The sequence below is a fragment of the Morchella sextelata genome, assembly GCF_020137385.1.
Source record: "Morchella sextelata strain SCLS chromosome Unknown scls_3, whole genome shotgun sequence".
Classification (NCBI taxonomy): Eukaryota; Fungi; Ascomycota; class Pezizomycetes; order Pezizales; family Morchellaceae; genus Morchella; species Morchella sextelata.
Window position 1 is genome coordinate 3,088,094 of NW_025408618.1, and position 14,425 is coordinate 3,102,518.

Consider the following 14,425-nt stretch of genomic DNA (forward strand, 5'->3'; position numbering starts at 1 on the left):
CGGTATCAGAGGAGGAAATGGATGGAAATCAACTTGTAGTAACTTGTTCGATTTCACAGAATAAAAATTCTTTCATACCTACCTACGCTCTTATTGATACCGGAGCATCAGGATATGCTTTCATTGATGAATCTTTTGCACGCCACAATAGTCTTACAACGACTCCCCTTAAAATACCTCGCCATGTAGACGTTATAGATGGAAGGCCTATCAAATCAGGAAAAATTACCCATATTGTCGATGTCTCGCTAGACATTCATGTTCATCGAGAAGTCGTACCATGTTTTGTAACGAAGTTAGGACACTATCCGATTGTGATGGGTATACCTTGGATGCGACGACATGATGTTACGATTCGACCGAAAGAAAATCTACTTGTTTTTGACTCTCGAAGCTGTTGTCAACACTGTTCAATCATCGGTACTGCAGTTATTGTTCATGGCATCTCGATTCCCTTACCGGAACACCATACGTTTATCGTTTCAGCAACTGAAAAATCTACTGTCGATATTGAACAATTGGTACCGAAGGAATTTCACCATCGTCTCCATATGTTTAAAGAATACGATGCTTCAATTCTCCCACCACATCGACCATCCCATGACATCGAAATAGTATTGGAAGAAGGTAAACGACCACCCTATGGACCTATATATGGGTTATCGCAAATCGAGTTGAAAGCATTACGAGAATATCTTGACGAAAATTTACCTAAAGGATTTATTCGGGCTAGTGAATCACCAGCGGGAGCACCTATATTGTTCGTAAAGAAAAGCGACGGAACTCTTCGACTTTGTGTTGACTATCGAGGTCTAAATGCGATCACAATCAAAAATCGATATCCATTACCATTGTTAAAGGAAACCCTGGCTAAGCTGTCAAGAGCACAATACTATACCAAGTTGGATTTACGTTGGGGATATAATCAAATCAGGATAGCGGAGGGAGATGAATGGAAAACAGCATTTCGGACTCGATATGGACATTTCGAATATACAGTAATGCCATTTGGATTAGCTAATGCACCTGCTACATTTCAACATTGGATTAATGATATTTTACGTCCCTATCTCGACCAATTCGTAACGGCATACTTAGACGATATCCTTATCTATTCCGAAACTCTATCAGAACATAAAGAACACATTCAAAAGGTCCTAAAGGTACTTGATGAGAATCATGTTCACCTTAAACCTGAAAAATGTGAATTTATGGTTCAGGAAACGAAATATCTCGGTTTAATCCTTACTCCGAATGGAAATAGAATGGACCCAAAGAAAGTCATCGATGTTTTAGAATGGACCACACCGACAAACCTTCGCGATGTTCAAGTATTTCTAGGATTTGCAAATTTCTATCGACGATTTATTCTAGGATATTCGAAAATTGTTGCTCCACTTACAACCTTAACGAAGAAGAATATTAAATTTGATTGGACGGATGAAAGGGAGGAAGCATTTCAAACTTTGAAAAAGATGTTTACAACGGCGCCAATCCTAGCTCATTTCAATCCGGATCGAAAAATCGTAATAGAAACCGATGCATCCGACTATGTTTCAGCAGGAATCCTATCTCAACGCGACAACGAAGGAATCCTACATCCAGTCACTTTCTTCTCCAAGAAACACTCTCCTGCAGAGTGCAACTACGAAATCTATGACAAAGAACTTTTAGCAATTATACGATGCTTCGAAGAATGGCGACATCACCTAGAGGGAGCTCAATTTCCAATTGAAGTTATTAGCGATCATCGGAATCTTGAATATTTTATGACAACAAAATTGTTAAATCGTCGACAAGCCCGTTGGTCCGAATTTCTTTCACGCTTTGATTTCGTTATACAATTTCGGCCAGGAAAACAAGGAACAAAACCAGATGCATTGACTAGAAGGTCAGGAGACCTACCTAAAGAGGGGGATGAACGGTTGACGCATCAGAGTCAAGTGATTTTGAAGCGAAAAAATTTGGATACCAAGCTAAGCTTGTTCGCGGGCTCTTTGTCAAATGAATCCGCTGAAGGAGCGTCCACTGTGGAGGAGTTATTTTCAAAAGCTTACCAAGTGGATAGTTTCCCAAACAAGGTCCTCAATATGCTTCGGAATGGCATTCGTCACTCAAATAAAATTTCGCTTGCCGAATGTACGGAAGATAACAACGGTCGGCTACTTTATCGAGGCCTGCTATATGTACCAGACGACGATGACCTTCGACTGAGGCTTTTAAAAGAACACCACGACAAACCATCTGCAGGACATCCGGGTAGAGCAAAGACATTGGAACTTCTAAACCGAGAATACTATTGGCCACAAATGCGAAAATATGTTGATCAATACGTTAGGAATTGCGATGTGTGTGCCCGTAGCAAGGCACCACGCAATGCACCTTACGGAGTACTTCGACCTATGCCCATACCTGAGGGACCGTGGATGGATATATCCATGGATTTTGTTACTGATCTTCCTGAGAGCGATGGATACGATGCAATCTTAGTTGTGGTGGATAGATTAACCAAGATGCGACATCTGATACCGACGACTAAAGAGGCAGATTCAAGGGAAGTGGCGAGGCTGTATATCGATAACGTTTGGAAACTGCATGGATTACCGGATACTATCGTATCCGATCGAGGAACACAGTTCGTTGCAGAATTCTGGAGGTCGCTTTGTGATCGGTTGGAAATATCACCAAAATTCTCTACCGCATTTCACCCCCAAACAGATGGGCAAACGGAAAGGATCAATGCCGTAATGGAACAGTACCTCCGAAGTTATGTTTCCTACCAACAAGATGATTGGGCTCGAATGTTACCAATGGCTGAATTTGCAACAAACAATCATGCCTCCGAAACAACAAAAGTCTCTCCTTTTTATGCCAATTTGGGAAGAAATCCAAGGATGACTTTTGGCCCCTTGGAACATGGTCGAACGACGGCGGAGGATCAAGCGAACCGTATTGCAAAGGAAATGAAGGATGTAGTAGATTTTCTAAGAGAAGAGATGTTTCGGGCGCAAAGGATACAAGAAGAGTCAGCCAATAGAAATCGGACTCCGGCTCCTCGTTATCGTTTGGGAGACAAGGTTTTTCTATCAACCCGTCATATTCTAACAAAACGGCCTTCCAAGAAATTCGACTGGAAACGTATTGGACCTTATAGCGTTAAACGGATCGTCAACCCCTATGCCTATGAGTTGGCACTCGCTCGGTCAATGAAAATTCATCCAGTATTTCATGTTTCGTTATTGTCATCCAAAGCGAATGATCCTTTACCAGGACAACAACAATTGCCACCCCCTCCAGTTGAAATCGAAGGAGAGGAAGAATGGGAAGTCGAAGATATTTTGGATTCGAGGAAACGAAGAGGAAGGTTTGAGTATTTAGTACAATACGCGGGATATGATGAAGCCTACTGGCAACCACTGTCGGACCTTGAGCATTCACCTGATATCGTCAAACGGTTCCATGAACGTTATCCAGAAAAACCTAAACCTACCAGGAGGTAGGCCTTAGAGGGGGCCGTGGTCTGTAACGGCAACTATGGATTTCGGTTAGACGAGAAGTCGGAATGGGAATAGGCGGTATTGTGTAGTAGGATTGGGATTTGTAATTGGAATTTCTGTTATGTTCTTTTAGTTTCTGTTATGTGAAGGTATTAGTCATCGTTGGATTATGGTTGGATATATAAGGGGGCGTTGTCTTGTGTTTTTAGCTGTTCTCTTTCTTTCCTTTCTTCTTTACGCAACCTCTGTATTTATTCCACGAATACTATTTCTGTTCTCATTACGTCATAGGGCTCCAACCGGTTTATCATACCAGGTAGAGCCACCCCATAGTCCATAGTCAAAGTATACCTTTACGTCTACGTCCACCTCTACGTCGCTACCTAGGTTGTATTCCTTGGCACCACAGTCTATCGTCTATAGTCCCCGTGATAGGCAGCGAGGAATTGAGGAGTGGTGACCGGTAGGTCAAATTGTAACGGCAGCTAGGCGGGTTGGCTATGTGAGTTGTCTGAGTATAAGGGAGAAGGATTATGTAGTGTGGTTGGGTTTTGCGAAGCGGGTTTCTATTATGTTCTTTCTGTTTCTGTTATGTGAGGGTATGAGTCAGCATTGGGATAGGGTATGAATATATAAGGGGGGCGTTGTCTCGTGATTTCTTGTTTCTCTTTCTTTTCCTTTTCTCTTTATGCAACCTCTGTACTTTACAGTTACGAATACTATTTGGTTCGCGCTACGTCATAGGGTTTACCCGGTATACTAGACCAGGTACAACCATCCATAGTCCATAGTCCACAGTCCCCGTTCTTGCCTTAGGTGTACCCTTCGGCCCCATAGTCCATAGTCCACGAACCTCCTACGTCCACATCTTCGCCTCGGTTGTATTCCTTGGCTTCATAGTTCCTACGCCCACAGTCCCCGTTATACTAATAAGGATTGGTGGGGTCGTCAGTCCCTGGAGCAACGGCTAAAGACTGTGCCCGAGTCGTGTTTAAAGTGGTGTCCTCTGGAGGGGACATGCAGGAGGGGGTGAGTCGGAGATTCAGTATGTATGGGGGTCGCAATCGAAAGTGCCGACCGTATTGTGTTGAGGGGTGGTCTCGGGGATCGGTTGGGTTGGGGTGAGGGGAGCGGGCCGCCTCGGGTAAAAAGGGTTGCCTGGTTAAGGCCGATAAAGAGGGGTAAGGTCACGGGACCTCGGGTAAAAAATTTGACGATAGTTTCGCGACCGAGAGGTCGCTAACTTCGCGGGCTGTAGAGCGCTTTGCAGTAGGTTCTCGCTGACTGGAGATTACTGACAGTGTGCGTACCCGACGTGTGGGATCACTCGTGCGATGAGTGAAAATAAGGAGGGGCGAAGACGGCTTTCGAGAGTAGCCGTTATTTTGGCGAGGGGTGAACGGTGGACGCGTCCCGTAAGGGCACCGAACGAACAAAGAATGGGGGGTGTCGAGTGAGGGAAGTTCAGGGACCGAAGCAATTCGAGAATCAGTATAACTCCATCTCGGGGGGAAGAAATCCTACCGCGAGCCAGAGGCGAGCGGGTAGAATGCAGAAGAAGAAGAAGAAGAAACTTATATTGCTTAGAAGCCGAAGCTTATCGCACACCTAACTACCCGACTACAACCTCCACCGACTAACCCGAAAACAAAACAAAAGTACAAAAACTAACTACCGCAGCTACAAGAACTACGTACATAAATAAAAATAAACGACGCACGAAGAGGGCGCAAGTAACAAGTGGTACAGGTAAGCAGAATCTAAGCGACAACAAAGAAACCTTCCCGTAGTAAGAGTGAACCCCAAACTTCTCCGTCAACTGCATTAGCGAGCACACTCCTAAACGTAGTGTTCAATCGAAACGATATCATTACCAACGTTCCCGGTGTCATATCTGTGGACGAACCTTAACAGGACTGGGAAACCACGCGCACGAAGGCAGAAGAGGCCAACCGCAACAGCGTCAGGTGTGAAAGCGAGGGGGGGGTGGGTCGAGTGTGGGTCCTCGGGCATCTGGTTGTCAGGCAGCGAGGAATTGAGGCGTGGTGACCGGTTGGTCAAGTAAGGAGTGGGTGGGGTCGTCGGTCCCTGGAGCAACGGCTAAAGACTGTGCCCGAGTCGTAGTTGAAGTGGTGTCCTCTGGAGGGGACATGCAAGAGGGGTGAGTCGGAGACTCAGTGTATATGGGGGTCGCAATCGAAAGTGCCGACCGTATTATGTTGAGGGGTGGTCTCGGGGACTGGTTGGGTTGGGGTGAGGGGAGCGGGCCGCCTCGGATAAAAGTGGGTGGCCTGGTTAGGGCCGATAAAGAGGGGTAAGGTCACGGGACCTCGGGTAAAAATTTGACGATAGTTTCGCGACCGTAAGGTCGCTAACTTCGCGGGCTGTCGAGCGCTTTGGCAGTAGGTTCTCGCTGACTAGAGATTACTGACAGTGTGTGAACCCGACGTGTGGGATCACTCGTGCGATGAGTGAAAGTAAGGAGGGGCGAAGGCGGCTTTCGAGAGTAGCCACTGGTTTGGCGAGGGGTGAACGGTGGACGCATCCCGTGAGGGCACCGAACGAACAAAGAATGGGGAGTGTCGAGCGAGGGAAGTTCAGGGACCGAAGCAATTCGAGAATCAGTATAACTCCATCTCGGGGGGAAGAAATCCTACCGCGAGCCAGAGGCGAGCGGGTAGAATGCAGAAGAAGAAGAAGAAACTTATATTGCTTTGAAGTACAAGACTTATCGCACACCGACCCTAACCGCCTAAAACACGAACCGAACCGAACAAAAGAAAGAAAGAAAAACAATAAACGCAAACGCGAACAAACAAGAACAAGAACAAGAACAAAACAAGCACCAGCGAGCACGAACAATAACAAGGAAAATCCAGAACAACACTTCAACCAGAAAAACCCAACGACAAGGAGAAATAACATATCTCAGCGGACTCGAGCGCTGGATCCATCAAATCAAAGAATAAAAACAATTTTAAAGAGTAAAAGGAAACTCCCCTTCCTAATCCCGTTCCCGGTCATTTTCTTCCATCCCCTCTTCCAGGTCCGCCTCCGCCTCCGCCGACTCATACCATTTCGAGAGTTGAGATTGTTTCGCAAATTGTAGGATGAGGTCCGTTCTCAGGTTTGTAAACATCCAGTTTTCCCAGGTCATCGCTCCGGGGATCTTCTCTATCAGAGGGGCGCGGATTCGAGCCCATGCTGGGCATTCCATAAGTATATGTTTCGCTGAGTTTTCCATCCCACACTGGCATGGTTCGGGGTCTGTGTATACTGCGTGTTTGTCGACTCGGGTGGTTTGGCACTGGATCCGAAAAACTTTCTTTGCTTCCGTAAGGGTGAGTTTCGCTATCTTGGGAGGGGGGCAGAATTCCCCCCGGTGGTGGTAGTTCGGTATTGATTGTGTGTTCCATTCTTCCAACAGGTGGTCGCGTAGTAGTTTATTTTGGTTCCACTTATCTCTCGCACTTCCGGGGCTCTGGTATGGGAGTAGTAAGGAGGCGATTCGGTGTAAGCCTGTTCCTTTGATATTTGCTTCTCTGTATGGGAGGAGCTCGATCAGAGATTCGTTGTTGGGGTGGGTTGCGTCGGTGCAGAGTATTCTAGTTCCGTACTTTCTTGAGCGATATGTCAGGAGATGTTCTAAGGGGGGTAAGCCTGCTTCTCGGAGGAGTTTAGTTCTTTTGGTCCATCGTGGTAGGCCGGTGATGACCCGGGCCGCTTCATTGTATAGTGGTTCGAGGGATCTTATAATGTGGTCTGCGCCAGTCCACCAAGCCTCGGATCCGTAGAGTAGACTTGGGAGGAAGCCTTGTGTTATAATGTGATGGATTGTTTTAACCGTTATTCCTGGCAGGCGGGCGGTGTATCGAATCTGGTGGAGGGCTTTAAGGCCTTTTGCGATCGCTGCTTCAATGTGGGGCCGGAAGGAGAGGGTCGGATCTATCCAGACTCCTACATATTTCAGCCTCTCCTTGGGGTGTATGTTGGTATTGTTAATTTTGACCGAAAGTCGTGGTTGTTGTGTGGATGATGTAGTGGGCTGGAAGAAGATCAGGTCGGATTTATCCGGGTCGTACTTGATTTGGAGTGGCTCAGCTTTTATTAGTCTCTCTTTCATTCGTTCCTCCATTCTCTTGATTGTGAAGCCTGGTGTTTTGGATATTTGCACCAGTGCATCGTCGTCGATATATGTGGTGTCCATCTCTTTCGGGCTACTTGTTGGGTCCAGGATTACTCCAACATAGATCATGAATAGTACCAGGGACATGGGGCTATCTTGCGGCACTCCAGAATCATAAGGCTGTGGTTCCTCTAGCTCATGGTTAAACTGAAACTGTAGTTTTCTGCCGGTATTGAATTCCTTGCACCATTCTGTTAAGTAGGTAGGGAATTTTTGTTGGTACATGATTTCCGCGAGGACTAGGTGGTCGACGCAGTTAAATGCTCCTTGGATGTCGTTGGTTAGGATCGCTGGTCTGTCTCGCCGAGCGACTCCGGTACTGTTTTTCAGTAGTAGGTTTTGTTGTATTGGTGTCAAGGTTCTCAGGAAGGCGTCGATTGCCGAGATGGTTGGTCTTCCTCCAAATTGATTCGCTGAGAGTGTGCCTAGAATTCCTCCAGCGGTGCAGAGTCTTTGGGCCACTATCTTCTCCAGGATTTTACTGAAACATTGTAGAAGGGAAATGGGCCGATAGGCTTTCGCTTCATGGTAGTTTGCTTTACCGGGTTTCGGGATCGGGATACACTTAGCTATTTTCCATTCCGCTGGATGTACACCGTGCCGGAGCATGGCGGAGAACATGTCTTGGATTAGAGTTGTATTTTCTCTGACTATTGCTTTAATAAAGGTATAAGGGATGCCATCCGGGCCGGTCGCCGAGTGCGCTGGACAGGAGTCGATTGCTTTATTAAGTTCTTCGGGGGTGACTATGTCGAAGGTGTTGCTAAGGTCAAAAGAAGGGGGTCTAATGTTTAGGGGGGGGTGGTCGGGGGACGTCCATTTCGAGGGGAAAAGTTGGGCTCTTAAAGCTTGACACTTCCCCGCAAACGTTTCTTCACCTTATATGGTTGGTATGATTGTGTCTCTTCTCCTTCCTGCATTTAGGATTCTCCAGACTTCACTACCTTTCGCCTCGTTCATCGTCTTTTCCCGCTGGTCCGCTTTTGCTTTCCGGATCATGACTGTCCATTCCCTGCAAGCCTTCCGGTGTTCCTCCACGTGATTAGGTTTCCTTGTGTTTCTCGCCTTCCTTTCTGCTGCGTTTACCCTTGCCTTCATTTGTTTCATTTCATCTGACCACCAGGAGTTGGCTCTTACCCCCTCCTTCGAGAGCGGTGTTACTATGCTGACTGTTGACCTGACCAGTTCTAGGAAGAAATCGACAGTTTGTTCCGTAAGTTCCTTGGTTTCCCATGCTTCTGCAGGGATGGAGATGTTTGACATGTGGTTCTCCAGTAGCTTCCAGTCTGTTTGTCGCCACATTCGTCTTGGTACGAAAGGTGGTTTTTCTAAGTGTAAGTGGACGGAGGTTCTCCCGTGGTCTGAGCCCGCTCCGTAGGGTTCAGTGCTCCATCGTAGGTTGTGGTCAAGTATTGGACCTTTTACAAATGCAAGGTCGATGGTTGTGGGCCTTTTCCCTCTGTCTCTGGGGAAATGCGTAAAGACGCCTGGTTCGTTCAGGAGGGTCAGTTTCTGTCGGGTTATTAATCGTTTTACCCGTGCGCCGTTGACGCGGTCTGCTCGAATGTTGTTTCTGTATTCATGTGAATTTACTCCGTACCACATTTGATGGTGGCAGTTGAAGTCTCCCATTACTAGACAGTTATCAAGGGTTTGGATTGTACTTGCTATTTGAGCGAAGGGGCCACTTCGGCCTGGGGAGTATATGTTTAGGATTTGGGTTTTCTTGGTCTGGATTTCTACCGTAATCGATACTATGAAGTTATCATGTGTATAGTGGTGTTTTGGTTTAAGGTTGGCATGTTTGCGGACGTATGTTGCGCATTTCGTGTTGGTATTGCTGGCTGTAAAAAGGTAAAAGAGATTTGATTCTGGTGGATATCCTTCTGTTGAGGTCCATGGTTCTTGTAGTAGTAGGAAATAAATGCTCGAGTCTGTTTCTGCTTCTTCCACCGCCGCCTTGGTGATTAGTTCGCTCCGTGCACAATTAAGTTGGTGTGCGAGCGCGGTTGTTCGCAGCCTAGGCATTATTCGTCATGGGTTGGTCGTCTTCGGGAACGGGTGTGGCTCCGACCGGGGCGGTGGCTGGTACTTGGATTATTGAAATTGGCTCCTGGGCGGGTGCGGCAGGTGGGTCTTGGGCGGGTGGGGCGTTTTCCTTTCCTTTGTTAAGGAATCGGCGTTTAACTCTTTCAGGGCATGCTGGGTCAGAGGCCTTATGGATTCCTTTACAGTTCAGACATCTGATTGGGGTGTGGGTGCATCTATATCCTCCCTGGCATTGATTGCATGGGTGGAAACTGGTGAGGTGATCTCCGGCGCAGTGGCCGCATTTTCCATCGTTCTTACATTTCTCCTGGCGGTGGCCGTATTCGAGGCACTTCGCACACTGGGTATCCGGGAAGGTTGGGAGGAAGGCCTCGATATGGCAGCTTCGGTTGAAGAGAGATAGGAATTTAACTCCTAGAGTTTCCATTGTGATTTGTCCTGGGAGCGCAATGACCATTGATGAGTGGGTTTTCTCCATTCGAGTTTCTGCCCTGGATATCCAGCGGGGAACCTGGGCAAGTTGGAAGTTCTCTCCATAGTTGCTTCTGATTTCTGATGCTACTAGTTGTCCCGCCTCAATGCCCTCCCCGACCGTTGTGGGGATTCCATGGAGGAGAAACTTTGACCATTTGGAGTTTGCGCGGATGACAGCGACCGGTACCTGTAGGGTGAGGAGGGCCTCCTCAATTTCTTTGGCATATTCCATTGCCTTTGTTGCAGGGGTAACGAATTTTGTTTCCAGGATGAAGTTGTCCTTGGGTGTTCTTCTTGCCGAGATGAAGTGGCAGGACTCATCTTGGATTCTTGCATTGACGAGGGTTCTGATCTCGGAGGGGTTAACGTCGGATGGGGCAGTAGTTTCCACGATGATCTCCCTGTTGATCTTGGTGTACTCTGGTTTGAAGAGGGGATCCGCTTTTGGCTTTGCGGACTTCTTTTTCCTCTCGATGACCTGGAAGTTACCTTGGGCAGGACCGGGTGCCGAGGCCACGGCGGCCCAGGTGCCTGCCTTCCATCCACGAGGCGGGGCTTGTTGGGGGGGTGCAGGTGGGGGGGCCTGAGGAGCTGCCTGTGGCGCTGCTTGGGGAACTGTTTGTGGCATCGCTGGAGGGGGCATTCTCTGTCCTTGCGGTTGTTGTGGTTTTCGCTGTTGTTGCTGTTGTTGCTGTTGTTGTGGTTGTTGCGGTTGCTGCGGTTGTGGTTGTTTGTTGAGGAGCGCGTGGATCGCCGAATGCATATTGGTGATCATGTTTGTCTGCGCCTCGATCTGATATTTCAGTGTGTCCACTGTTCTCCGGAGTGTAGTCGTTTGCTCTTCGAGGATTTCAATCCTGTCGGAGGGTGGGCAGATCCGGCTGGTGGCATGTCTGATGGCCCAGGTAATGTAGTTCAGGTCCGTCTGGGTGTGAGTATCCTGGGGGACAATGCTCGGGTAGAGGTAGTCGATTCTCGGTTGGTAGGGGTCGTTGTAGTCGGATTCTGTTGCAAAGGTCGAGGAGAATTCCTGTTCCTGAGCTCCGGATGGGGTTGGGTCGGGAACCTGAGTGTTCCTGTTCTGCGAGGGGGCTGTCCCTTGTTGGGAAGACTGGGTGAAAAAGGACTGGAGCGAAGCTTGCTGCGACATAATTGAATGTCCAGTTCTTCTGGCGGCGGAGAGTGATGTTTCGGAAAGGTTTCTTTTCCTTCCCTTTGGGAGGTCAAGGCTGGAGAATTCTTCGCTAGAAGCCAGTTTTCTTGGTGTTTCTTTCGCTAGGAACAACAAACGCGACCGTACGACCGGGGGCGAAGTGGCTCAACCTGGTATGGTATACCAGGGTAAACCGAGGGGAATAGAATAAAGTGTTTTTGAAGCGAGGTTAATTATCAGGGAGTTGTTTGCGAGCCTTAGCGAGCAAGTAGAATACAGAGGTTGCGTAAGGAAAGAAGGAAAGAAAGAAAACAGATAAAAGCACGAGACAACGCCCCCTTATATATCCAACCATAGTCCAATGATGACTAATACCTCCGCGTAACAGAAACAGAAAGAACATAACAGAAATCACCATTGCAAATCCTAATTCCACTGCACAATACCTCCTTTCCTCATTCTAGTTTATCAACTAGCCGAAATACATAGCTGTCGTTACAATTGGTTTCTATTATACGAAACTATAAATCATACTTGGAATGGAATTATCGGTTATATAAAGGAGTTCTATCTTTGGTTCTTGTTATGTTTCTCCTTTCCTCTTTACACAACTTTCTTTATTCTCTCTTTTCCGGTTAGTTTACAATACTATTCTTATGTTACATTATACAATTCTGGACACCTGTATCCCCAGGATACAGGTCAGCTACTTGAGTCCACAGTCCATAGTTTATGTTCTCATCTATGCTAATAGTTACACGTAAAATCAGTAATTACTCTGAGGATAGTTACTATTCTTTGACACCTGAAAACATATAAGCATTGGGGTGAGTAACGAACCCCTACTCCAAATACTATAATTCTATAAGTTGTCGGTATCATATAATATCTCTCGATTTGTACCGTTACCCTGTATATACTCATAAACCACACAGTTAGACAAACTCTATTATATATAGAATATTAGGTAGGCTCTGTCTTATTAATGTTGAATAAATCTTTCCATATCTATCAAATACTTTCTATTCCAAGAAGTTTATTTGTAAGGGTATATATGAATTACTCCTGGGATTTGAACTCACTTTAGACAGTGTTTGATAGGGGAAAGATAATATTTTCTATTATAACAACTATATAGAGAAACCTTACTATTTTGTTGGCGAAGGTGGGGGGATTAAAGATCTTGAGTATACTGGAGATTTACATTAAACATGAGAAGAAAACATGATAAAATGGTAAATAGGGAGTCGAGAACTGTTATCGGTAGGGCCGATAAGTCAAAAAAAATCCCCATTGAATTGTTTAATTATGGAAGCAGAAAAGAAAGAGGAGAAAATCAAAGATAGTTTAATGTTACTTGGGACAGTGGATGTAGGTAAGAGTATAAACTATAGCTACCAAGGGATACAACCAATGTAGAGGACGTGGATATAGACTATAGACTAACTGAAATATTGTAGTCTTCCTTATTAAGGTATACTAGGGGACAAAGACTATGGACTATGGACCCAAGTGGCTGACCTGCATCCTAGGATACAGGTGTCCAGAATTGTGTAATGTAACACGAGAATAGTATTGTAAACTAACCGAAAAAGAGAGAATGAAGACAGTTGTATAAAGAGGAAAAGAGAAACATAACAAGAACGAAAGATAGAACTCCTTTATATAACTGACAATCCCAGTCCGAAAATGACTCATACCTTCAGATAATAGAAATGAATAGAATTCAAAAGAAACCTATATTACAAATCCTAACTCCGTTACTAATTGGTTCCTCTTTACGCCTCAACACGATGTCCGAGCATACTGCCATGATGCTATTATAGATAAATTTATATAAACTGGAAAGCTAACAGGGAGGAGCTTCCAGGAAAAAATAAACTGCCCCCAATTAAATCATGTCACTTGTAGTTAGATTTGTAATCAGGTCTAAATCCTGATTTGATTTCTTGGTATACCTAACATCGCCCAATTGGGTTTATCGTACATTTAAGTAAAATTTGGGGAATTTATTACTTTGGCAAACGGTCTCTGTTCTTTTCCAAATAATAATTCTGCATTGCACAATCTCCCTATTGCAACAGAAATCTTTCCTACGGTTACAGGAAGGGTGAAATTCGGTTCATCAGCATGATTTAAGCATTGCCGGTCCGAAACCCTTCGTTACAGGTTCGCTGGAGTTCACTACAGTGGGTAGTCGCTGTACCTTTCGAGCTGTCACCCGCTATTGGAATACCTGCCTTATTCGGCCAATAGCTAGTTTTCTTACGCTTCACAACCTGAAATCTACTAGTAACTACTCCTCGTTGGATCCAGTGCTCGTTTCGCAAGCTGTCCAACTACTAATTCTTCCCACTAATAATATAGATTCGACTAAAACCCACCGAAACGACCCGACAACACACCGAACTGGGTGAGAGGAAATAATTGTTGAGAGTTGAAGGATGCCAGCCTTCCCATTCAACGCCAATTATGAAAGAATTTCTACACGTTAGTTTTGGTATGGTTAAGCCCTAGCCTCTCCACCGTGTACCATAACTCCGTGTTCATGAATAGCTCTACTCTAATGGCAAATAATTAATTCTCCAGTCCAATTGACCAAGCTCTATTTATGTATTTTAGTCTACCTTTTCCATCTACAGCAGTACCTCCCTATAAGGGTACCTCTATGGCGTGTGCCTATTTAACAAAGGTTATTTTGTACTTAAAAAGCCCAATGAGGACCAAGAAGTCGTACCCTTACAGAGAGATTCGATCGTACTCTAGTTTGCGAGTTTTTTCATTTCCCGACTTCGAGCACCACAACTAGTATGTATGTACCTACACATATTTCCATATCTACCGCCCCATACCGCTCTCACAATATATTGTTTACTTTAGGACTCTGTACGGTCCTGCGATATTTATGACTGTCTTCACCGACAGACAGAGACTCGATTTTTTTTTACGGGTGAAATTAAGGGCATTGTCATTGTTATTAAAAACTTCTTTACACCATAAACCGTTCATTCAACTTCCCAGAAAGAAACGAAGGCACAACCGCGCATTACGTCTACCGTCGACCAC

The 14,425-nt window shown here is 45.7% G+C and overlaps 1 protein-coding gene across 1 annotated transcript; it reads left to right on the plus strand.

Moving 5' to 3' along the window:
- Positions 1–17: 17 nt before the first annotated feature.
- H6S33_009634 (uncharacterized protein) lies at positions 18–3,500 on the plus strand (the record flags this gene model as incomplete). Its single annotated transcript, XM_044841050.1, has 1 exon — positions 18–3,500. One exon carries the CDS (start codon positions 18–20, stop codon positions 3,498–3,500), a length of 3,483 nt encoding a protein of 1,160 aa, XP_044698449.1.
- Positions 3,501–14,425: the final 10,925 nt, after the last annotated feature.